We start from the raw sequence: 24,725 nt of genomic DNA, 5'->3' as shown, positions 1-24,725 counted from the left end.
TTCCCAAGATGCACAGTGGTTCTAACGGAGCTTCACTAATCCCCAGGCAGATAGGGAAGAGGAGTGAGAAAGGGCAAAGATAACACTATACCTTCAGGAGTAAGGTGGGGCAGGAAGCTTGATTGGGAGGTCATGAGGGAACAGGGGAAAGACTGCAAGAGGTCAGGCAGGGCATCAGGAGGGCTGGGTAGGACCTGGGGAGGTTGAGGGGGGACTAGGAGGGCACCAGGAAGTGGGCCAGGGTGGGGGGGGGAGGGCCTAGGGGTGTATATTAAGAAGCCCTGGCTGCAGCTACAAAGATGTCCTTATAGCCCTTAATCTCCTTGACTTCATCGCTGCTGATGAGCACTTGCAGCTGGCGAGGTCCAGCTTTGAAGGGGTAGAGGTTCAGATGAATTTGGATGATGTGTCCGGCCACTAGAGTTCCAAGGCTGAAAGTAAAACAAGAGCCTGTTAGAGCCTTGAGGAGTAACCGCTGGGACAGGTAATCTGATTTTTCCTGTTGGTTGATAAGCACCTCCCCCTTCCCAACACCACAGAGCCAACCTGCTCTGAGAAGGTTGGGAAAATGGGTATAGAGAGGCACCATTCAGGAGACAGGACCATCCTGTGGCTCCACAAGGAGCCCCTTATCAGAGACCAGCGTAAGACAGGTGAATGGCAATGGTGCTTACTCATTTGATATCTGCCCACGGATGAGGCCACTTCCCTCTAGCACCATCGTGCAGTGACTCAGAGCCATGGTTTGGGTGTTGGTGAAGGTGATGTGGATTCCCAGCACCTTGCCCACTTCGGCCCTCTCAGATACCTGTGAGGAGAAAAGACAGGGATATTGTGGGCAACTGATCTCATTTTTGCACTATAATTCAGTAATCTAACTCCCCCAGCCCTCTGCTGACCACCAGGGACTGTTTATTTAGAGCTAAGAGATTGCATTTGGGAGAAAAGAATATGAGCTAAGAGTATTTAGGGTTAACATCCTGGCCTGTCTTAGGAATAGGTCACTATCAATTAGGAATTGGCAACAAGCTGAAATCTATTTTCCTTTCCGCCATTAGGATGGCAATTAGATTTCAATTTAAGGGCTAGCTCCAATCAGTTAGTCATGACTACTAAGAATGCTGTGTTAAAAAGAAACAAGCCACCTGACCAGGTGGTGGTGCAGTGGATAGAGTGTCTGACTGGGACATAGAAGACTCAGGTTCAAAACCTCAAGGTTGCCAGCTTGAGCACGGGCTCATTCAGCTTGAGTGTGGGGTTGCTGGCTTAAGCATGGGATCGTAGATATGACCCCATGGTCGCTGGCTTGAGCCCAAAGGTCACTGGCTTGAAGGCCAAAGTTGCTGGCTTGAGCAATGGGTCACTCGCTCTGCTGTAGCCCCCCAGTCAAGGCACATATGAGAAAGCAATCAATGAACAAATAAGGAGCCACAATGAATTGATGCTTTTCATCTCTCTCCCTTCCTGTCTGTCTCTCTGTCCTCTCTCTTTATCACACTTAAAAATAAAAAAAACATGTCCCTTTTACTCTAATGAGGGTTTCAAAGAAGGATGGGTAAACATAACTTTGGAATCCAGCATAGTCACACAGATCATTCCCAGGTCCCTTACTAATGAGGATTGTTCAATAACCTACTTGGCATCTGATGTGTTTGTGTCTGATCCTGTTTGAACCAGGCTTCAGGTAACAGTCAGGGTTCTCACCTAGGCACCAAGCTGTCTGCCCTTGTTTGTGGAGGCTGCCTGACATCACTTAGCCCGACAGCATGCTCAGGTGAAAACCATCAGATGGACCGGTGGTTTATAACAGGGCCACTCAATTCTTGTTCTGGGTGGAGATGGGGTGTGCTGTTGGGAAGCCCGGTGCAAAGCCAGGTTGGGACTAGGCATAGGGCAAGTCTGTCAGAGTGGGAGGGAACGGAATGGAAGGGAGGCTTTAGGGAAGGAAACCCTAGAAACAGGAGCTGGAGAACATCCTGCCCCCCTCAGTTTATCCTTCTTTCATCGGTATATTCCTTTTTCATCCAATGGCCTTGACAGCCACTCAAGCTCTCAACTCAAAATCTGAGACTCACTGTTCATTTGTTTCCCTCTTTTTTGTCACCTCATCTTATCAGGGGTCACCTTTTGAATTTGACTTGTGGTATCTCTCATATCTCTCCTCAACTCCATCTCCCAGTGATTGCCTTTCTTGTATTTGCCTCTGCAAAGCAATTTCCCTAATTAAAACGCTGTCATCTCTATCTCATATCTCTATATAGTTCTTCCTATATCTTATGTTCCATTTGCATCTTCTGTAAAATGTCACCTCTGCTGGGAAGGCTTCATGCCCCGCCCTGTGCTTTGCACAGAGCACAAAAGTCCACACCATATTGCACTTTGATCATCCATTTGATGTTTAGACAAAGACTGTCTCTTTTGCTGCTGTACCCTCAACCCCTGGATTGGCTGAGTCAGAGGGCCCCTGGGTCCCATCTGTGTCCAGACACCTTACCTCAATAGATAAGTGGGGAGGCTCCAGAGAGATATCTTTCAGGACCAGTATGGACCTCTGTGTCCCCTCCACCTCAGCAATGCCAGACACGCGAATCAGCTTTTCATCTGTCAGTTTGTTTCTGTAATTGTCGTAAGGTAGCAAGAGTGGCCATTGTATCTCTAAGCACAGACAAAAGGCATCTTGAGTCTGGGGAATGGGTCTCAGAAAGAGAAGGCGAAGGAGGAAACGTGTGAGAGGAAAAAATAGTTTAGGTGTGAGACTAAGTGTGTGACTCTAGGCGGGTGTGTGAAAGTGTCAGTGTGTGTATGTAGGAGAGATATAGCAGGCTGACCCTGGACTCTAGATGGGTGTGTGAAAATGTCAGTGTGTGTAGGTAGGAGAGATATAGCAGGCTGACCCTGGACTCTAGACGGGTGTGTGAAAATGTCAGTGTGTGTAGGTAGGAGAGATATAGCAGGCTGACCCTGGACTCTAGACGGGTGTGTGAAAGTGTCAGTGTGTGTAGGTAGGAGAGATATAGCAGGCTGACCCTGGACTCTAGACGGGTGTGTGAAAGTGTCAGTGTGTGTAGGTAGGAGAGATATAGCAGGCTGACCCTGGACTCTAGACGGGTGTGTGAAAGTGTCAGTGTGTGTATGTAGGAGAGATATAGCAGGCTGACCCTGGACTCTAGACGGGTGTGTGAAAGTGTCAGTGTGTGTAGGTAGGAGAGATATAGCAGGCTGACCCTGCCCATACTGCACCCAGAGGTCGCTGCTATGTTTCACCAGCTGCGATGGCATCAGAGATAGAGCACTAGGCATTCAACCTCCTGCCAACAGCAGCTTCACTGCCGAGTGAGTGTGTGTGTGTGTGTGTGTGTTTTGGGAGACTTGGGGGTCTCTGTGTGATCTGGCTGGTCCAGCCCAGCTCTATTCATGGCCCGAGAGTTCCCCTCCATATAAGTTTAGAGGCCTGCCTCATACTCACCCTCCCCAAAGTCCAGTTTCAAGTGCACTGTTTGCCTCCAGAGGGGCTCCCGGGTGCCGCCGTTGTGCAGCAGGGCCTGTGCACAGAAGTGCACCTCCAGTCTGATGGGTCCCCGGGGATGGGCTCTGTCTGTCATCCTCCTGGCATGCAGTTTCAGCAGCAGGTCCTGGCCCCACTCAGGTGTCCTGGCCAGCTGAAGCTGCAGCTGTGCTGGCTGCTCCCGAAAGACCCCAGACCCCAGCAGATCCAGAAAGGGTGAAGAGGCCCTTCTTGAGCCCAGCATTTTTCGGGATGCCTTCATGAACACAGACCGCTCCTCAGGGGATCCTGGCAGAAAAGAGAGACAGGAAAGACATCAGTGGGAGGGGTTGAGGGAGCCAATGACCTTCTTTGGGAGACAAGCTGCTGGATAACTCCCAGCTCCCCTCCTGAGTCCCTAACCACAGAAATGGCTGCGTCAGGAGGCAATACAGCATGATGGCCGAGAACATGGGGATTGGTGTTGCTTGGTGCTGGGATTAAATCTTTTCTCCCTAGTCCTTAAATTTCTCAGTGCTCAGTTGTGTCATCTATAGTCCGGGGCTATCTCCTTGCCTCTCAGAGTAGCCAGAAATTTGGGTTGAATGAGTTGTTCTTTGGCATCAGTATTGCCACTGTTATTACTATCATCATCTTCAAAGTCAGAGGCTTCTCTCCCTCACCAGCATCCTCACTTCTAAAATATATGCTCAAGCCTTTCAAACAGAGCTTCATCTCTTGCTCCTAGGGGCTACTCAACATTCAATCTTTACCCCAACTCAACCCAAATTGTGCACCTTTCGAGAACATTTACTGTGCACTAGAGGCATTGTGCCAAATAATTTCTGTGTGGGAACTCTTTTATCCCTCACAGCAGCCCCCTGGGATATTATTAACCCATTTTACAGATGAGAAAGTGGAGGCATGGGTGTGGTAAGAATGTGTCCAGGCTTACACAGCTAGGACATAGCAAGCCCTTGATTAGCACTCCAGCATCCTGAACCCACCCTGGCCTTTGCCATAGGGACATCTACGTCCTCCCACAGACCCAGGAGGCCTTTCCCTTCTGGTGCATCTACCTCTGTCCTTGCCGTCACCCCCCACTGCCATGACAGAAGGAGTCTGGGATGTGGCCCTAGGATAGAGTTGCCAGGTAAAATCAAGGACATTCAATTAAATTTGAAATTCAGATAAACAACAAAAGTAATTTTTAGTATAAGAATATCACATGCAACCATTGGGACATACTTATAATAATAAAATATTTATTAATCTGAATTTATCCAGAATTCAAATTTAACTGGGAACCCTATATTTTTATTTGCTAAATTCAGCAACCCTGCCTGGGCCCAAATGGCCAGGGGCCAGGAAAGCCCTGGGCATTTGCTGTGAGGAAGTTACTAGGTTTTAACATGGGTATCATCCCATTGGGAAGCACACTAAGGAGGTTAGATCCACCTCCCTCCCCAAATCTCCGGGGCACCAGGTACCTTCTGGGTACTTGTAGAAGTTGGTGACATCCTGGCGCTGGCCTGATCCCACCATCTTGGTGCAGATTTTCTTCCCAACGGAACTGGTGTTATGGGCCAGGATTTCCTGGGCCTGGCCATCCCTGAGGAGCCAAATGACTTCATCAGCATTCACCTCAGCATACACAAACGGCGTGTCATAGGGCAGGTGGATCTCCCCTTCCCTAATGGCCTTCACGGAGGCAGGGCCACAGCAGAACAGTCCTGTGCAGGGAACAGTTGTGGACAGTTAACATGGACGCTGACATGTGGACCAGGGCGGCTGGTCATGGTTGTGAGGAGTAGGGAAACGGGACGGGAGTAGTGGCGTAAATGCCAGTTCCCAGTAATTCAGCCACCCTGTGAAGTGGCAGTTAGCATCATCTTCCCCACCATACAGGCGAGGAAGCAACTGAGAGGAACAGTGACTTATCTAGGTCACCCAACTGTCAATACCAAAGTCAGACTCCTGATTCAACACCGTCCCTGCACTGACTTCGGGAAGGACAAAAATACCTTTTCTCTCTAACCTCTTGCTCATGTGGTCAGTCACCCTGATTGGCCTTTCCCCAGAGCCCAGACCCTTCCAGAGTGGTCCTCACTCACCACTGCTGGTTTGCTGGGGAGTGGGATCCAGAACCTGCCACCCATTGTATCCTGGTGGGAGATCTTTCCGGATCATCCAGCACTCATTCCAGACATGGAAATTCCTACAGAAAAGAGGAAGATGACAGGATTCACATGTTTAGCAAATTGGCTAGGTATGAGAAACGGTACTGAGTGCTTAATATCACTGTTTCTTCTATTTTATTTTTTTTTACTTTTTATTTGGAAGTAATCTTAAGCTTACAGTAAAGTTACAAAACTCATACAAAGAACACCCATATACCCAATTCACCGACTGTTAACCGTTTGCCCTGCTTGCCTTATCATGGCTTTCTTTCAGTACAGATATGGAGATTATATCTTTTTCCTTTTTTTTTTTTTTTTTTTTTTTTCATTTTTTCTGAAGCTGGAAACAGGGAGAGACAGTCAGACAGACTCCCGCATGCGCCCGACCGGGATCCACCCAGCACGCCCACCAGGGGCGACGCTCTGCCCACCAGGGGGCAATGCTCTGCCCATCCTGGGCGTCGCCATGTTGCGACCAGAGCCACTCTAGCGCCTGGGGCAGAGGCCACAGAGCCATCCCCAACGCCCGGGCCATCTTTGCTCCAATGGAGCCTTGGCTGCGGGAGGGGAAGAGAGAGACAGAGAGGAAAGCGCGGCGGAGGGGTGGAGAAGCAAATGGGCGCTTCTCCTGTGTGCCCTGGCCGGGAATCGAACCCGGGTCCTCCACACGCTAGGCCGACGCTCTACCGCTGAGCCAACCGGCCAGGGCTTATCTTTTTTCTTTTTAATTTCAGCACATATTTCCTTTGAATAGTGATCGTCCCTTTCATAATCGTGTACAGTTATCAACCTCATACATTTAATATTGATACAATACTTTAAATATCTAATTTACTGCCTACATTTCTATGTTGTCAGTTGACCTGATAATAGTTGTCCTTTATAGCATTCTTTTCCACCCAGTCCAGGATCACACATTGCAGTTACGTGTCCAGTATTCCTTGTCTCCTTTAATCTGGAACGGTTTCTCAGCCTGTTTTATTACATTGAAATTTGAATAGAGCATTTGTTTGTTTTACCCAAGTGGCCCTCATTTTTGACTTGTCTGGTGTTTCCTCATGATTAGATTCAGGTTGTGCTTTCACAGACAGAATTCTACATGAGTGATATATTCTTCTCAGATATACCCCTGCTTCTTGAATATGAGAAGTTTCAGCCTCCAGAGGAGCTCAGAGAGGGACAATAGCTAGTTCTTAACACAACTCAAAGGTCTTACCTGGAAACTGGCTGGAAAAGGAAAACCAGGAAATCAGATATGGGATAGAGCAGAGGAGAAAGGAACCAGGGAAAGAGACTAGAGATACAAAAAGCAAAGGACACACAGAGACACATACACAGGCATGCAAGAGGCATGCACATATACAAGCAGAGAGGGAGTGAGGCAAAAGAGGAAGAAGTCAAGAGAGACTGAAGGAAGAAGTATGCAGAGGTAGCTTGTCTAGGCTTTGCCCTGACAAAGGAAACCCAGAATGTGTAAGCAGAAAGACTCAAAATAAGAATAGTAAGATAAATGCAGATTTTGAGGTCAGTATTCAGAGGAACAATCTATTGATCTGGTTGCTGGCTTCAGAATGTTATCCCGTAGTCTTCTATATCTGAAATGAGTTTGATGTGATGACCTAATTAGCCCAGTCTGCTGGGTTGGGGGCTCATTCTCTGAGCATCAGCAACAACATAGAAAGCAACCCAGCCTCACAGCTGGAGAAACCAGTTGTTTCTCTACCCTACTTGGGATAGAGCAGAGATCTGTTTGAGACAGTGCCTCTTACCATATTTTGTCTCGTTTCCAAGTTGACAGAATTTCTGCATTTCGGTCATAGTAGGTGTCTATGGTCAAGTTCCCATCCACGCTGTGTGCAGAATGGAAATTGGAAACAACACGAGTTGGCACCCCTAAGCATCTCATTACTAAAGAGAAAGAAAGCAGAGAGAATCATTGAATTCATTTCAAGCTGAATCACTGGCATCCCAGGTATACTTTCTCACTTTCTAGCTGAGGAGAGACAGAGTGGCAAGATTCTTGCAGACCAATACCTGTAACTCCTTCATCCTCAGAGCCCCATGCCCAGGCCCCAAACTTTGTTGCCTACCTGCCCTATCTATCAATGGTCTCCATCCCACCAGGGTAAAAAAAATCATTTGGGGTCATTTAAATCAACAATTAACAGCCCTGGCTGATAGGCTCAGTGGTAGAGTGTCAGCCTGGCATGTGGAAGTCCCAGGTTTGATTCCTGGTCAGGGCACACAGGAGAAGCAACCTCTTGTTCTTCCCCTCCCACAGCCATGCTAGAATGGTTCGAGCAAAGTTGGCCCCGGGCACTGAGGATGGCTCCATGGCCTCAGCCTCAGATGCTAAATTAGCCTAGTTGCCAGGCACTGGAGCTGTGGCCCAGCCAGGCAGAGCATCACTGGTAGGGGCTTGCTGAATGGATCCCGGTCCAGGTGCATGTGGGAGTCTGTCTCTGCCTCTCCGCCTTTCACTTAATGAAAAATAAAATAAAAACAACAACTCAGTTTATCATTTAGGGTTTTCCCATTTATCAGCTTTCAAAATTAAAAATAGAGAACCTACAACATTTTAGGATTTGAAAGAAAATTTAAAACTTTAGTTCTGTGCTGTGGCTAGTTTCAGAAGGGAAGCGGTGTGACCTTCAGAAAATGGCTCAACTTGTCTAGGTTTTATAAAGTCTCCTTGTATGCAAAAAAATAAGGAATTGGACCAGTTGATTATCAGTCCTGAAATTCTGGATCTGCAATTCCACTGAAAGACAAGGGTTTGTCAGGGGTAAGAAACAAATCAGAGAATGAATAAAAGAGCAAGTTAGGCTTAGAGAGAAAGAAGGAAGATACCAAAGACAAAGGGAAGCTGCAAGTACGAGCCATGACCATGTTTGTTAAGGCAACAGTACCCTCTTGTGGTTGTCTAGATAGTGTCTAGATAAAGCTGAGGAAAGGTTTCACTGATCCAGTCACACAAAGCCAACATCACCGCGATCCACAACACCACCGCCATCACACACACACACACATACACACGCACGCACGCACGCACGCACGCGCACACGCGCGCACCCTGCCTAGGAGTAGGTGAAATCAATCAAGAGCCAAGTGTGACCTAAGCCAGAGATGTGAGGAGTTTAGAGAGGGGTTTACCTGACCCCTCTCCTGCTCAGGAGGAGCAGATGGCACCTACTGAGGTTGCTGGGAGGATTACAGTGCTTTGAAATGTTAAAGGACTATTGAGATTGACCAATCTTTTTATTTCAATTCATTCAAGAACCCCAAAGAATGCCACCTGTCTACAATCACCTGTCCACTCCCAGCACAGCTCCTGGGCTTTTCACAAACCCTTAGCAAGGATGAGAGCTAGGACACGGCTGCAGGTGGCCAGAAGCAGCTGCACAGGAGCAGCTCTACCCATGCTCAATGGCCCCAGAAGGCTAGGGCCTGGGAGAGGGAACAGGTTCGGAGGTGAAGCAAGGACACAGACCTAGACCTTCTCCTTCTCATCGCAGGGTCTAATGGCCTGAGCCCTCCTCATAATACCTGCCTAGCCACCCCAGGGTAATGTTTTTTAAAATTTTGACAGAGACAGAGAGAGTCAGAGAGAGGTACAGATAGGGACAGACAGACAGGAAAGGAGAGAGATGAGAAGCATCAATTCTTCGTTGTGGCATCTCGGTTGTTCATTGATTGCTTGTTCATTGATTGCTTTCTTATATGTGCCTTGACAGGGGGCAACAGCAGAGTGAGTGACCCCTTGCTCAAGCCAGCGACCTTGGGCTCAAGCCAGTGACCTTGGGTTTCAAGCCAGTGAACTTTGTACTCAAGCCAGCGACCCCCTGCTCAAGCTAATGAGCCCGCACTCAAGCCGGCAACCTCAGGGTTTTGAATTTGGGTCCTCTGTGTCCCAGTTCAATGCTCTATCCATTGCACCACTGCCTGGTCAGGCCCAGGGTAAATTTGACTATACTAAATGCTGGCACAGTTCTGAGTATTTCTAATGAAAACAGATGAGGAACATAAACTCACTTGATTTGAACACTCAGATTTAAACCTCTGCTCTGTTGGCAGCACCTACACAGAACTGCCAAGTTATTCTGTCCTCGCAGAAAAATTTAGAACTTTGCTTTTGTCCCCCGTCTCTGTCCTTCCCATTCTGTGCTTCCTCATTCTCCAATTGACGAGTTCAGCCAACAAGTATTGAGCACCACAGTGTCACAGGAGTACAGAGTAAGGTACTCCTGCCTTGCACTGGGGAAGACAGGCAGGCATCTCAGTACTTTCCATCTTTCCTCATCTTTACAGATATTCTGATCAAAGACTTTGCATGAAATTGCAAATAACTGATCATGTATAAAACATCAATACTCCTTAAGGATAGTTAGCAAAGTAGCGAATCTCTAATTGTAACTCCTCAAGACCCTCTCTAAAAGTATTTGGGAGCCACCAGCTCTGCCTACAGGTAAGATCAGCTCTCCCAGACCATCTGCTTACACTTCACACTTCCCCCAACCTGTCGCAACTCCAGGCTCGCCTTGAGCTAAGAAGCCTGAGCAGGTTGCAGAAAGAAGCTCCACCAAGGAGAGCGTGCAGTGATTGCAACAGGTCAACCTCCCGCCTGGGTAAATGTGCAGGATTCCTTGAGACTACAGAGCATGCTGATTAAGAGCCGAGTGCCCACCACTCACTCCCTACTTGTGGGGCTGTGAGCAAGCCATGGTTAACTCATGTGAAAATAGAGATACCAGAGCTCGACCTCAAAGGTGTATCATGAAGATTAAATGAGTGATTCTGCATTTCTATCTCCCCTCACTCACCAGTGCACATAACAGCTGCAAAGACCCAGCACTGTCCATACTTGACAGGCTGCCTGCCCCTGGCCGACCACTGCCGTAGGATGGCCACGCTGCCATTCCACTCCAACGGGCTGACTCCCAGGGAGTAGTCCTCTCCCCAGTTCCCCTGTAGCACGCCACTGTCATCATTGCTGTTGATCTACAAAAGACAGATGGGTGGGTTTCCACAGTGCCCAGGGGAGGCTCAGACCACCCCCAGACAGGAGCAGGGAAGCTTCTATCCTCACCATAGCGCTTATCACCCTGCAGACATACACCACGTCATTCCTCTGGGAGTAGTCTTTAGACGGGTTCTCTGAGAAGTACACACTCTTGTTCAGGATCTCAAAGCAGATGTCTATGATGTCTTCTTCAAACTTCCAAGTGATTGCAAGAGAGAGGTAAAAAAAAGAGTAAAAATGTTGAGAATGCTGAAACTTCAAGTAAGCAACTGACTTTTAGGGAAGGTGCGTTTAGGGGTGGGCTAAATATCAGAAAAATTTCTGCCTTAACAGAACTTATAAATCAAAATGAGAATTCTGAAAAACTGACTCGTGTAGCTCTGATGGAAAATTCAAAGAGAATTCAAAGAAATGAAAGGTCCTCATTGACTGAAGAGATCAGAGAAGGTTGATGGAGCTAGTGGGCTTTGAAGGATGAGGCAGACAGGGAGAGAGCAGGGTGAGGTCTTGGAGGATGGTAGGTACCAAGGACAGGGGCTTAGAGGTTCTCATTTCTGGAGGACTTGTGGGAGATCAGGTGGATAAATATAGGGCAGGGTGTGTGAGCAGAGGGTGAGGAATGTGAAGAGCCTTCAAATGAGGTAGAGGGGCCCTGGCCGGTTGGCTCAGCGGTAGAGTGTCGGCCTGGCGTGCGGGGGACCCGGGGTTCGATTCCCGGCCAGGGCACATAGGAGAAGCGCCCATTTGCTTCTCTACCCCCACCCCCCTCCTTCCTCTCTGTCTCTCTCTTCCCCTCCCGCAGCCAGGGCTCCATTGGAGCAAAGATGGCCCGGCCGCTGGGGATGGCTCCTTGGCCTCTGCCCCAGGCGCTAGAGTGGCTCTGGTCGCGGCAGAGCAACGCCCCGGAGGGGCAGAGCATCGCCCCCTGGTGGGCAGAGCGTCCGCCCCTGGTGGGCGTGCTGGGTGGATCCCGGTCGGGCGCATGCGGGAGTCTGACTGTCTCTCCCCGTTTCCGGCTTCAGAAAAAAAATACAAAAAAAAAAAAAATACAAATGAGGTAGAGGATTTAGCACTAATGTTGTTAGCACAACAAACTCCAGTGAGGCTCATGACATTCATTTACAACATACATTTGTAACATGTCACAACACTTGGCTGCCAAAGGCACTGGTATTTGTCTCAGTTTCAAAAAATTACACAAGTTGTCAGAGTTGGAGAATGGGGAAGCTGGTCTTCCCTCAGTAAGCCTCCCTGCTTCCCCTGACTCTTCCCTCCTGGTGTGTGTGGATAGAGAGAAACTATACCAGTGTGGTTGGTGGTTGCCCAGAGCCAAAGTTGCCCCCTCTGCACACTGACTGGTTGATATTATTGAAGAATTGCTGTTCATTTTTTTCAGTTCTGATAATGTGTTGTGGTTCAGTTTTTCAGAGTTATCATCTTTTAGAACTATAGTCTAAATTATTGCTGGATTAAATAATATGATATCTATAATATGCTTTGAAAAAAATCTAGTGATGAGGTACAAGGGTGGGGGAAGAGTGTCGGCTAGGGATCAGCAAACTTTTTCTGTAAAGGACCAAACAGTAAATATTTCAGGCTTTGCAGGCCAGAGGGAGTCTGTTTCAACTCCTCAGCTCTGCCACAGTAGCACAAAAGGAGCCACAGATGACACTTAAATGAATGAGCACAGCTGTGTTCCATCCAGTAAAGTGGTATTTACGAACGCTGAAATTACAACTTCATATAATTTGCACATCACAAAGTATTTTTTAATTGTTTTGGGGCCATGTGAAAACAGACAGTGGGCTGCTTCTGGCCCATGGGCTGTAGTTTGCAAACCCTTAGTATAGATGAAAGAGGATCCACCACAAATTGATCACCATTGAGGCTGACAGACAGGTTCATGGAGGCTCACTATAATAGCCTGTCTACTTTGATTATGTTTTAAGTCTTTCATAATAAAATATTAAAAGTTAAAAGGGAAAGGCATCTCCTTCCTTGCGCCTCTCACTGGATGAAGAGTTGGTGCAGCACCACACACCCTGACTTTTGTTAGTGGCCAATTGTGAGCCCACCTTCCTGGGATAGTGTTACCTGCCCGAAGTTCCAGGGCCAGGAGCTGATGAATCTTTCATGACCCTTGTACACAAAGCCATAGTCCATCATGATATACTCCTGCAGCAGTATTTCACTTGGCAGGTAGACATCATCTTCTGAACAGTTAAGAGGAGTAAAGGGGGTAAAACCCCAAACCAAGAAAACAAAGTAACAAAAATGAAAAACCATAATGAAGGTATCTTGCTGGAAAAAAGAGAAGCAGTGGGTTGACGGCTGTAGAAATCAAAAGTGGACCTCTTAAAATCTACTCTATGCTTTTCTAGAGGCCAGAGATATAATCTATATTTTTAAAAAATGATGATTATCTTCTCCTGATTATAAAAGCAGAAAGCTTGTTATAGAGATTTAGAAAAAACAGAAAATGGAAAGAAGACAATGAAAATCATTCATTCTCATTCCTACAGATACTCATATTTTCGTGTATTCTGGCCACTCTCGCTGCACATATACAGTGTGTCCATAAAGTCATGGTGCACTTTTGACCAGTCACAGGAAAGCAACAAAAGACAATAGAAATGTGAAATCTGCACCAAATAAAAGGAAAACTCTCCCAGTTTCATACCTATTCAGTGCAGTTCGATGTGGGATCACACACAGATTTTTAGGGCTCCTTAGGTAGCTATCCCGTATAGCCTCTACAGACTTGTCACTGACCTACCAGAACGGGGTTTCTCCACCAAACTGCCGGTTTCCTTCAATTGCTTATCCCACCGAGTAATGTTATTCCTATGTGGTAGCGCTTCATTATAAACGCGCTGATAGCCCTGGCCGGTTGGCTCAGTGGTAGAGCGTCAGCCTGGAGTGCAGGAGTCCTGGGTTCGATTCCTGGCCAGGGCACACAGGAGAAGCGCCCATCTGCTTCTCCACCCCTCCCCCTCTCCTTCTTCTCTGTCTCTCTCTTCCCCTCCCGCAGCCGAGGCTCCATTGGAGCAAAGATGGCCCGGGCGCTGAGGATGGCTCTGTGGCCTCTGCCTCAGGCGCTAGAATGGCTCTGATTGAAGCAGAGCGACCCCCCAAGATGACCAGAGCATCACCCCCTGGTGGGCATGCCGGGTGGATCCCGGTCGGGTGCATGCGGGAGTCTGTCTGACTGCCTCTCTGTTTCCAGCTTCAGAAAAATACAAAATAATAATAATAATAATAATAAAAATAAACGCGCTGATATTAATGTTGCACTTTGGTCACGGATTCAAATTTAGCGAGCCACAGAACAGACTGAACTTTCCTCTATACCGTCCACATCTCGACTGGCATGGTTGTGGGCTGCTCCGCTGTATACACGGTGTTATGTCATCATCTGCGCATGCGCACATGATGCCACATCATCCTACAGAAACTGGAAGGGTTTTCCTTTTATTTGGTGCAGATGTCACATTTCTATCATCTTTTGTTGCTTTCCTGTGACCGGTCAAAAGTGCACCATGACTTTACGGACACACTGTATGTAATACAATTACCTATCACATTGTGTTCCATCTCCTAAGCCAGTGGTAGTCAACCTGGTCCCTACTGCCCACTATTGGGCGTTCCAGCCTTCATGGTGGGTGGTAGCGGAGCAACCAAAGTATAAATAAAAAGATAGATTTAGGCCCTGGCCGGTTGGCTCAGTGGTAGAGCATCGGCCTGGCATGCAGAAGTCCTGGGTTCAATTCCCGGCCAGGGCACACAGGAGAAGCGCCCATCTGCTTCTCCACCCCTCCCCCTCTCCTTCCTCTCTGTCTCTCTCTTCCCCTCCCGCAGCCAAGGTTCCATTGGAGCAAAGATGGCCCGAGCGCTGGGGATGGCTCCTTGGCCTCTGCCCCAGGCGCTGGAGTGGCTCTGGTCGCAACAGAGCGACGCCTCGGAGGGGGAGAGCATCGCCCCCTGGTGGGCAGAGCTTCGCCCCTGGTGGGTGTGCCGGGCGGATCCCGGTCGGGCGCATGCGGGAGTGTCTCTCCCTGTTTCCAGCTTCGGAAAAAATACAAAAAAAAAAAACAAAAAAACCCAGATAGATTTAAGTATAGTTAGTTGTTTCATAAAAATTTATACTGCCAAACTTAGCAAAAATCTGACATAAAGTACTTGGTAAGTAATTATTATGATATGCTTTAACTTGCTGTAACTCTGCTTTATAAATTTTATAAAGTAAAGTTACTTCCCTACTTATAAATCACTATTACTTTGGAACCAGTGGGTGGTTAGAAAATTGTGCTACTAACAGAGATACAAAAGTGGGTGGTAGGTATAAAAAGGTTGACCACCCCTGTAAGCCATTTCACTGAACATCACATCATGTAGGTCATTTCAAAGAGAGATTAGGGGACCCAAACCTGGAGCTCTTAATGCTGTGACCTAAGATTGAAGTTCTCCATAGGATGTTACAGACACTCAATAGTGCTATGTTTTCCTGAGGAGACAGATATAACATAATTTTTTTAAAATTACACCATGAACATTTTATCATGCCACTAAAAATTCTTTGTAAATATGATTTTTAGTGAGCACAAGGTAATGTATTGCATAGATATGCAGCGTGTTCGCTTCTGGGCTTTCTAAGTATAACCTTACAGAATGCTCCCAACGGATCAGGTTAGCATTACCACCTGTGAGCAAACTACCTGTGCTCCAAGGGTTAAAAAGCAGGATGAAAGTCCCCACTGGGTAAGTCACGCTGTAACCCTGGCCTTGAGAAAGCTCTATCTTCAGAGAGTAGGAGCCAATGATTGCACTGGCTGGCGTGAAAAGGGCAACAGAGAGTGAGTTGGAGTTAACGGTGAAATCAGAAGCACTCCAGACATTTCCTTGTTGGGTCTGGGTGAGTGAAAAGGTGGCCCGGGTTCTTGGCAGCTCCGTGGGTGCTGGTCCTGTGTAGGAAAGAATGACCTCAAGGTGAGGCTCAAAATCTGTGATGTGATTCCTTGTGGCCTGGAAGGGCCCTCACCTTCTCCCACCACTTGCTAATCCTTTTGTTTTAAGGTTTTCACTGCCATTGGGTGTCCTTGGACAAGCCACTTACTGATAAAGGCCCTGATAAATCTCTGGGCCTCAGTTTTTTTATCTGTAAAATAGGATCATAACATACCCACCTGAAAGTCTTGTCACAAGGATTCAATAAATTAATATGAGTGAAGTTTAGGACAGTGTGTATAGTGTGTTTAAAGGTTGGTCTTTATTATCACAACTTCAGTTTGCTAAGTTGACCAAATCTTTTCTTTTGCTCTTAAGGATTTTATTTATTGATTTTACAGAGGGGATGAAGCGAGAAGTATTAATTCATAGATGGTTTACTTTAGCTGTTCATCACTTGCTTGTCATATGTGCCTTGAATGGGCAAACCCAGGGTTTTGAACTGGCACCCTCATTGTTCCAGGTCAATGCTCTATCCACTGCACCACCACAAGCTAGGCCAAATATTTTCCTAACAACAGTAATAAGGTGCTGAGCACTAATAGGGTCCTGGGAAATCCCAGGAGAAGAAAGGAAGAGTAGTTCAGAAAGGAGAGGTATGGGCCCCACAGGCAAAATTTGCCTTGAGGAGGGTGAACTCACCAGTCTCAGCCACGAAGGTGATGTGGTCGGTCCCCAAGTGGAAGGGCCGATTGAAATGCAGTTGGAGCGTGAAAGGCTGGCCCCTGCGCACGATGAGCCGCTTTAGGTCCATCTCCTGTGTGTGATGAGCCTTGTTGTTCCTGGGGCTCTGCAGGTCAACAAACCTGAGCTCTAAGGCTGCCACTGGGAGAGAAGGGGGCACAGGTCACTGCCCAGCTGTGTTCCCTGGGCTCTGCGTCCCCTGACACTTCTCAAGCGTTTCTGTGGCACCTGGCTCTGACTTAAGTAAGATTCCTGTACAGATCTTAGGCCTTCTGTCACCCTGCTCTCTGGTTTCAGGACTCAGTCTCAGCGAATAATTCAGCAGGCCCTGGTCAGAGAATGGAAGGACAATGATCCTGGTGACCTCTGTACCCAGACCCGGGACCACAGTGCTTGAGAATTAGAGTCCCAGAAAAACAAATCGTTTCCAGATAACTGAAACTTAACCCTTCCTCATACTGTTAACCACTCACGTCGACAACGTTTCTATAAGTTACTCTGTTATCCTGCTGATAAAAGAAAGGGCAAGTTAGAATTGTGAATGAATTAAGTCTCACTGAGCTGACTGGAGGCTGGGGCCTCAGCGACAGGCCAGTCCCTGCTTTAGGATACTGGGCAGGTGGGAGCCTCAGGGTGGGAGGTGGGAAGCATTTTTATTTCTTGCTTCTCAACTATGTTCCCAGTGTATGGGCTCACTTTGCTACCCTTGCTGGTGGTTTTTATTGTCTTCCTAGCAACAAAACTCCACTGGGTCTTTTTCCCTAGCAGTACATTAATTTATCTCAGTGGTTCTCAAGCAGGGAAATTTTGTCCCCTAGAGAACATGTGGCAATGCCTGGAGACATTTTTAGTTGTTAGAACTGGGGGAGACCCTACTACTGGCATCTGGTGGGTAGAGGCTGGGGGTGCTGCCAAACAGCATCCTACAGGAAAAACTCGACTTGGCTCCCAGTCATGATGTAAACTGTGGGTCATAGTCAAAAAGTTTGAAAGCGTCTGGCCTAGATCCTTTTGGAAACTGGTTACATATCATTTATTCTTGAAGGTACTGACATTTTCATATCAAGACCTACTGAGCCTTCCCAGAAATCCTGTCCACCTCATACATAGTGCCCAATGGCCATGCCACCCTGAAAGATCAGATTCCCAAAACAGGCAGCGAAGAACATACTTCCACTGGAGGATCAGCACCGGGGGCAGCCTTTTCTTGGCTGCCGTTCACAGCTGAAAGCAGAGTCCCTCAAGGCATTTTCCCTTGACCCAGGCTAACTCTGGTATTCCTATTTTATAGGTTGCAGTGCACGGAGAAAACTTGTTCTCCATTGGAGGCTCAGGTTTTCTTTTTTATTTCATTTAATATAATTATGTTTTTGGCTCACTGAATTGCCTTTCATGTCAGGGAGACAAGACTTCAGGGAGCCAAAGGGAGGGCCTTGAAGGGAGCAGGAAAAAAAAGCAAGAGGATCAGGAAGAGGTTCAACAAAGCAAGAAATCAAGCAGAATCAATTAGTAAAAACATGTCAGTACCTGCAAGGCCTTCTTGACTTGGGCACTGGCCTACCTGAGTTAGTAACAGGTAAGAGAAGAGGTAAGTCCTGGTCACATGATTCCTGGTTCTTGATGATTACAAATACAAAAATATAAAAAGGATCAAAATATATTCCCATGTATTAATAGCCTTAAAAAAAAAAAGGCCGCCCTGGCCGGTTGGCTCAGCGGTAGAGCGTCGGCCTAGCGTGCGGAGACCCGGGTTCGATTCCCGGCCAGGGCACATAGGAGAAGCGCCCATTTGCTTCTCCACCCCTCCGCTGCGCTTTCCTCTCTGTCTCTCTCTTCCCCTCCCGCAGCCGAGGCTCCATTGGAGCAAAGATGGCCTGGGCGCTGGGGATGGCTCTGTGGCCTCTGCCCCAGGCGCTAGAGTGGCTCTGGTCGCAATATGGCGACGCCCAGGATGGGCAGAGCATCGCCCCCTGGGGGGCAGAGCACCGCCCCTGGTGGGCGTGCCGGGTGGATCCCGGTAGGGCGCATGCGGGAGTCTGTCTGACTGTCTCTCCCTGTTTCCAGCTTCAGAAAAATGAAAAGAAAAAAAAAAAAAAAAAGGCCCTGGCCAGATTGGTTAGTTAGAGCATTATCCCAAAGTGCAGAGGTTACCCGGTTTGATCCCAGTCAGGGCACATACAGGAAGGAATATATTACAGATGGATGTTCCTGTCTTTCTCTCTTCCCTTTTCCTCTCTATCTAAAATGGCTCTCTTTACCTGCAATGAATTCTGAGATGCAAAGCTCTTGCCCTATGAAACCAAAACCTGAGACTTCTCTGCTCCGGTTTTATCTGTGGAGGGTTTTATCTCTCCCTTTGAGTCCTGGCTCAGAGGTAACCACTGCACAGGAACTTTCGTTGATCATTAAAGATGATGCCCCACCTCCCACCCTATAGTCATTTGCCGTCTCAACACCCCCTTTATTTTCTGCAGAGCACTTGAATCATGTCTAGTATTAGTTCCGTGGGACTAGAGTCCTTGGTCACCTTCTCACACCTGCCTAGAATGAAACATAGTTCCTAATTGCTGGTAATTACAGCTAATGTTCTTACTTAATACTTCATGTCAGGCACTGTCTGAAGTGTTTTACATGACTTAAATCATTTGCCTACTCACAACCTCTCTCTATAGGGGTGTTATATTGTTCCTAATATGCAGGAAGTTGCAGGGCAGAGCTGAAATCCAAACTCAGATGGGCTGGCTCTAGAGCCTGCCCCCTAATCCTTCACAATCTCCTGCCTCCCCTGTCGGTGCTTAGAGATGTTTGCTGAATATCCGTGTGTGCATGTGTGAAGGAGGAGAATGACCTGGCAGCAGGGCAGTGAGGCTGTAGAGGGGCAGAAGGAGAAGAGCCAGTGAGGGACAGCAGAGCCAAGACCTTGCTGTTGGCTTCAGTAGTAATATGCACACCTATCCCTGATGGAAGAATAAAATTTATAACTTTCTGGGGGCGATTTATCAATATTTATTACAAAATAAAAGAAAGCCTTAAAACATAGATACTTTTGAGCCATAAATTTCTCTCCTAGGAATTTTTCCTTAAAATATCATAACTTGTATACAAAAATGTAAGGATAAGGATTTTGGTGCAACCCAAATATCTCACAATAAGAGCTGGGTACACAAGCTTTATTCCTCTCACCTTGATATAATCAACAATAATAACAAAGAATATTGGGAAATAATTCATGAGATATTAAAAAGCAACATAAAACTAGAGAACCGTATGTTACAGGTTATTTTTAGATGGGAAATTTCTCTTTCCTTTGCCTCTGCTTAAACATGTACTGTTTTTGTATTTAGGGGAAAGTGTGACTTTGATTAAAGGCAGGTTTTTGAGCAGGAGTGGCATGATCAAAGCTGTAGTTCTGGATTAACCCAGCTGTGGTATGTAGCCCAGACCAGAGGGAAAAAAGACACTCATGGGAAGGGCAGTGAGAGCTCTTTTGCAATCATCTTAGGCAAAAGGCTAATGAGGACCTCAACAAAGGTGCTGGCGAGAAGAAAAGGACTACCCTATGTGTGTGAGGGACTGAGGTCCTCAGGCATGTGGCAGGCTAATAAACAGCTAGTTTGGATAAAGACTAGAGCAGGTTAAAGAATCCATTGCCAATAACGTCCTAGGCAATCAGGCTACTGGTGAAGGACTGGAAAGCTCCAGGTGGAGATGGCGAAGGGTGAGTCATACCCCGCAGCCAGCAGAGAGTGTTGGCACCTGCCACCAAATGTCAGATGGACTCAGCTCCTTCCCTTCTGCCTTTGTCCCTATATTTAGTCCAGCTTCTTGGTCAGTGTCTTTTTCTTTTCTACTACTTATTATTATTGTCAATTTGGGCCTTTAATGAATAACCATTTTTTTCATTTCTTCTTTTTTAAAAAATGAGAAAGGGTCCACCTGTGTGAGAGCATAGAAAGATTCTTATGTGATGAGATTGTGCAGTATTTCTGTGCCCCTGTAAGTATGCAAGAGTAAAAATGTTTTATCTCCCAAAGGTTCAAGGCCAAATTCCTTAGTCAAGCTTTCAAAGCCCTCTACAATGTGGTCCCAACATCTTATCCCCCAATGGAATAAATTCTGTTTCACCTGTGGCTCCAAATAGATCACAGTAAGCTCTCTACTTCTAGATGGTTCCTGACCTTTCCCCAATCTTTACATATCACTCTTATAACCATTCTTCAAGAAAAACTCAGCATCCACTTCCTCCATGAAATCCTTCCCAAACACTTCAGAACATAGAGGTATCTTAGCACCTATAACAATAGTTTTATATGTGGCTAATATTTACTAAGTGTTATTAAATTCCAGGATGTATATGCATTACTTCCTATACCTAAAGATACTCAACAAGATATTATTAACTCCATATTACAGATGAGCAGACAGAAGATCAGTGAGGTTAACTTTCCCAGTGTCACCTACCTAGCAGGTGGCAAAATTGTCACTTACATATGGACAGTTTGACTCCAGAATCCAGCTCTTAACTTCTGGCCTGTGCAGCTGCTCTGGAGATACCCAGCCCGCCCCCTCTTTTTTCCCATGCTTTATTCAAATGAAAATGTAATGAAAAGACCTAAGAGGAGCTGCTCTGGTGGAAGAACTGGAGAGGGGAGGGTCCCTGGCTTCTCGGTAGAGGCCTAGGATTCCTAAGAATGTGGTGAAAACCACAATTCCATCTCAGATCGCCTCATCCTAAAATGCCAGCCTGTCAGGGCAGAATCAGTACCAGGGCACACCTGGTTTCTCCCCCTGCTCTGCAATTTCTTAGATTCTAAACCACTTATTTATCTGTTAATCACTAACTGATATATTTCTTTTTTGAAACATAATTTTCATTTAATGTTGTCTACATAATTAACTATTGTTTGATTTGTTTACACCCAGTACTCAGCAATTCAAATAGCTGCTGGCAATAGAAACATGCCTTGGCTGGCTGGCTGGCTAAGTGGATAGAGCATTGGTCCAGCATATGAACAACCAATGGCTCAATTGGTTCGAGCGTGGGCCCAGGTACTGAGGATAGCTCAGTTGGTCTGAGAGCATCAGCCCCAGGCACTAAAAATAGCTTGGTACTTGAGCATTAGCCCCAGATGGGGGTTGCCGAGTGGATCCCAGTGGAGGCACATGCAGGAATCTATCTCACTATCTCCCCTCCTCTCACTTTAAAAAAGAGAGAGAGAGAGAAACGTGTTCCCAGCTGGCTACCCAAGTTAAATCTTTAGGTCTTTTGCAGAAAATATAGCACTGGATTAATATCCATAATATATTAAAGTTTTTATAAATATTAAGTCTTGCTATAATCATAGAAATGAAAACTAAAACAATAATGAGACCCCATCTTACAGTCATTCAAAAAATATATTTAAAAGACTCCCTATGACCTATTTTGTGAGGGTATATGGAAATGGACTGTCTCATATGGTGGGAGTGAAAATTCATATAGACTTTTTAGGGAAATTGGTTGATATTGAAGGATAGCAGGAGATGCCATCCTAAAATATGCTACTTTGGCATAAAGATTATTTTGAGCTGAAGGCACTTGAGAAGAAGCAGATACAAAAAAGGCTCTCTGCCCTCCCTGCATTTGCCTGAAAGCAAAACATAAATTTGCAAATGTGTCCTCCCTCTCCTCTCTAATAGAAAGAAGTTAGTCACCAGAGAGACCTCTAGATTCTCATCAGCCCAGGAAAGTACCAGAAGAATACACATAACAAACTATTAACTAGCCTTTATCTTCCATTAGTTTCCCCTCATATTTACCTTCCTACAATTTGCTGCCCTAGAAATTCAAAGTCCTTTTCTTTTGTCTTTCACTTTTCTAAAAGTTAATTGTTCTTTCGTTAAGATGCTATATAAGCCCAAGTTCTAACCACTCCTTTGAGTTATTCATCATTGAATGCGTGTATGTGCAATTTATTTTTCATGTATTGCTTAGTTAATTAAAGTATAGTATTTTAAAAGATACTATAACATTTTAGGCTTACTGTAATTGGGGGTAACTGGGGGAAAATACCCTAGAATTTAGTGCAAAAATATCCCAGAATCAAATGTCTGAACAAGCCTCTTGAGCCTTCTCTATTAAATTCTGGTTTATATTAAAATACCATGTACATCTCAAATTTCTAATAATTTCTATGCTGTATAATTTATTATTTTTTATTAATTTTTAAAAAGTTCAATTACAGCCTGACTAGGCGGTGGCACAGTGGATAGAGCGTCAGACTGGGATGTGGAAGACCCAGGTTCGAGACCCCGAGGTCGCCAGCTTGAACGCAGGCTCATCTGGTTTGAGCAAAAGCTCACCAGCTTGGACCCAAGGTCACTGGCTCAAGCAAGGGGTCACTCAGTGTGCTGAAGGTCCGTAGTCAAGACACATATGAGAAAGCAATCAATGAACAACTAAGGTGTCACAATGAAAAACTGATGATTGATGCTTCTCATCTCTCTCTCTCTCTGTCCCTGTCTATCCCTATATGACTCTCTGTCTCTGGGGAAAAAAAAAGTTCAGTTACAGTTGGTATTCAATATTATATTAGATTCAGGTATATAGCATATTGTTTAGATATTTATATAACTCACAAAATGATTCCCCCAACAAGTCTCGCACTCACCAACACCATACACAGTTATTATAATATTATTGACTATATTCCCTATGCTGTCCTTCATATCCTTGTGGCTATTTTGTAACTGCCTATTTGTATATCTTAATCCCTTCACCTTTATCACCCAGCTCCTTAATTCCCTTCCCACCTGGCAGCCCATTAATTTGTTCTATATATCTTTGAATTTGTTTCTGTTTTGTTTGTTTGTTTGTTTCTAGATTCCACACTATGGTATATAATTTACAACACAAATTTTAAAAATATGGAACCTTATATTGATTGCCCTTTCCCAGCAGGCCCCAAGCGTCTGGCAGGCTGGCCCACCCTGTTTTTCTCATGCCCAGCAGCAGAGCAGCAGTGGTTCTAAAAGGAACTTAAAAAGGGTCCTGAGCTCAGAAGGCAGGGCAGCATCTCTGTAAGGGGAGCTGAGAGCCCGAGAAGAAACTGGACCAGGAGAATGGTCTAGTATTAGAGAGGTGGCCTCCCAAAGCTCCAGGGTTAGCCCCAGAAATAGCCTCTCAGGCATTGAAGGGGTAATGGTGAAGGTCTTATGGGCCCCCTTAGACTTCCCAACGTCATTCCAGTCCCAAGATGTCCACAGCTTCAGGGTTAAACTGAATCCATTCATAAGAAAATGAATGGCTGTATGATTTGTGCCCAAGGTCTGAACGAAGGTAAAGAAATGGGAGAAAGGAGCCAGATTATACAATAAACTACCGGCATTAGAAAAGATAGAAAAAAAGACCTTGCTATCTTTTCTGTTAACCCTCTACCCTCTCTATACATCTCTCCTCTCTTGACTCGGAAAAGTCAGGTTCCCGTACTCACCCTGCTTCATCTTCTTTCTTCTTCTGTCAGCCAGGGCCCTTCAACTAATAAGTATTAAGATTCTGGACTTAATTGCCTTCTGAGATTTACTGTCATCTGACTAGAAACTTGTCTTCAGTCCTGAGTAGGGTGGGGCTGCCATTTCCTCCTCCTCCTCCTCCTCCTCCTAGTATTCTTCCTGCTGTTAACTTTCCCACTGTTCCGGGTGCATCTTAGCTTAAAAAAACCAGATCTCTCTAAAGCCTAAAATTAAAAATAAAAAAGTGCTGACAGATTTGTTTCTGTCGTCTCCTTTTTAAGCTGAGAAAACTCAAGGGTCATGGAAGGCAGAGCTTGGTTTGGATCTGTTCCTTTGCACCTCTGTCACTTCAGGCCTTGGGACTAGATTCACTCTAAACCAGCTTGTTCTGGTGTTAGGCATCACTACAGTGTGGAGGCTGGAATAAAGGACAGAGCTCCCTTAGGAAGGTCATCACAAATGGTCATCAAAATGCCTTTGAACACAATTCATTAGGACCCGAGACATTTGCATTCTGAAGAAAAATTAAGTAAAATGAAATAGTGAATTATTATTATTACTATTTTTAAGTGAGAGGTGGGGAGATAGACAGACTCCTGCATGCGCAGTGACCGGGATCCACCCAGCAACCCCCATCTGGGGCCAATGCTCAGATCAACCAAGCTATCTTCAGTGCCCAGAGCTGACACTCAAACCAATGGAGCCACTGGCTGTGAGAGGGAAAGAGAGAGAGAAGAGAGGGAGTGGAAGAGAAGCAACTTTTCACTATTCCTGTGTGCCCTGAACGGGGATGGAACCCAGGACATCTGCATGCCAGGTCAATACTCTACCACTGAGACAAACCAGCCAGGGTGAAATGGTG

The 24,725-nt window shown here is 46.1% G+C and overlaps 1 protein-coding gene and 1 non-coding gene across 2 annotated transcripts; one reads left to right on the top strand and one right to left on the bottom strand.

Annotated features, from left to right (window-relative positions):
• On the bottom strand, positions 1 to 23,979 carry TGM7 (transglutaminase 7). Its single transcript, XM_066274145.1, has 13 exons — positions 23,845 to 23,979; positions 16,331 to 16,513; positions 15,400 to 15,645; positions 12,779 to 12,897; positions 10,751 to 10,879; positions 10,485 to 10,662; positions 7,434 to 7,572; positions 5,599 to 5,702; positions 4,975 to 5,217; positions 3,467 to 3,793; positions 2,495 to 2,655; positions 675 to 808; positions 1 to 431 (listed from the first exon to the last, which is right to left on the bottom strand). The coding sequence occupies exons 1-13, from the start codon at positions 23,852 to 23,854 to the stop codon at positions 272 to 274; spliced, it is 2,133 nt and encodes a 710-aa protein (XP_066130242.1). The 5' UTR covers positions 23,855 to 23,979; the 3' UTR covers positions 1 to 271.
• On the top strand, positions 15,078 to 15,204 carry LOC136337131 (small nucleolar RNA SNORA25). Its single transcript, XR_010731831.1, has one exon. It is a non-coding gene; the product is annotated as a small nucleolar RNA SNORA25 (small nucleolar RNA).
• Positions 23,980 to 24,725: the final 746 nt, after the last annotated feature.

This window comes from Saccopteryx bilineata, chromosome 4 (genome assembly GCF_036850765.1).
Source record: "Saccopteryx bilineata isolate mSacBil1 chromosome 4, mSacBil1_pri_phased_curated, whole genome shotgun sequence".
Taxonomy (NCBI): Eukaryota; Metazoa; Chordata; class Mammalia; order Chiroptera; family Emballonuridae; genus Saccopteryx; species Saccopteryx bilineata.
The sequence above is the reverse complement of the archived record's forward strand: the minus strand, read 5'-3'. Positions and strand labels throughout refer to the sequence as shown.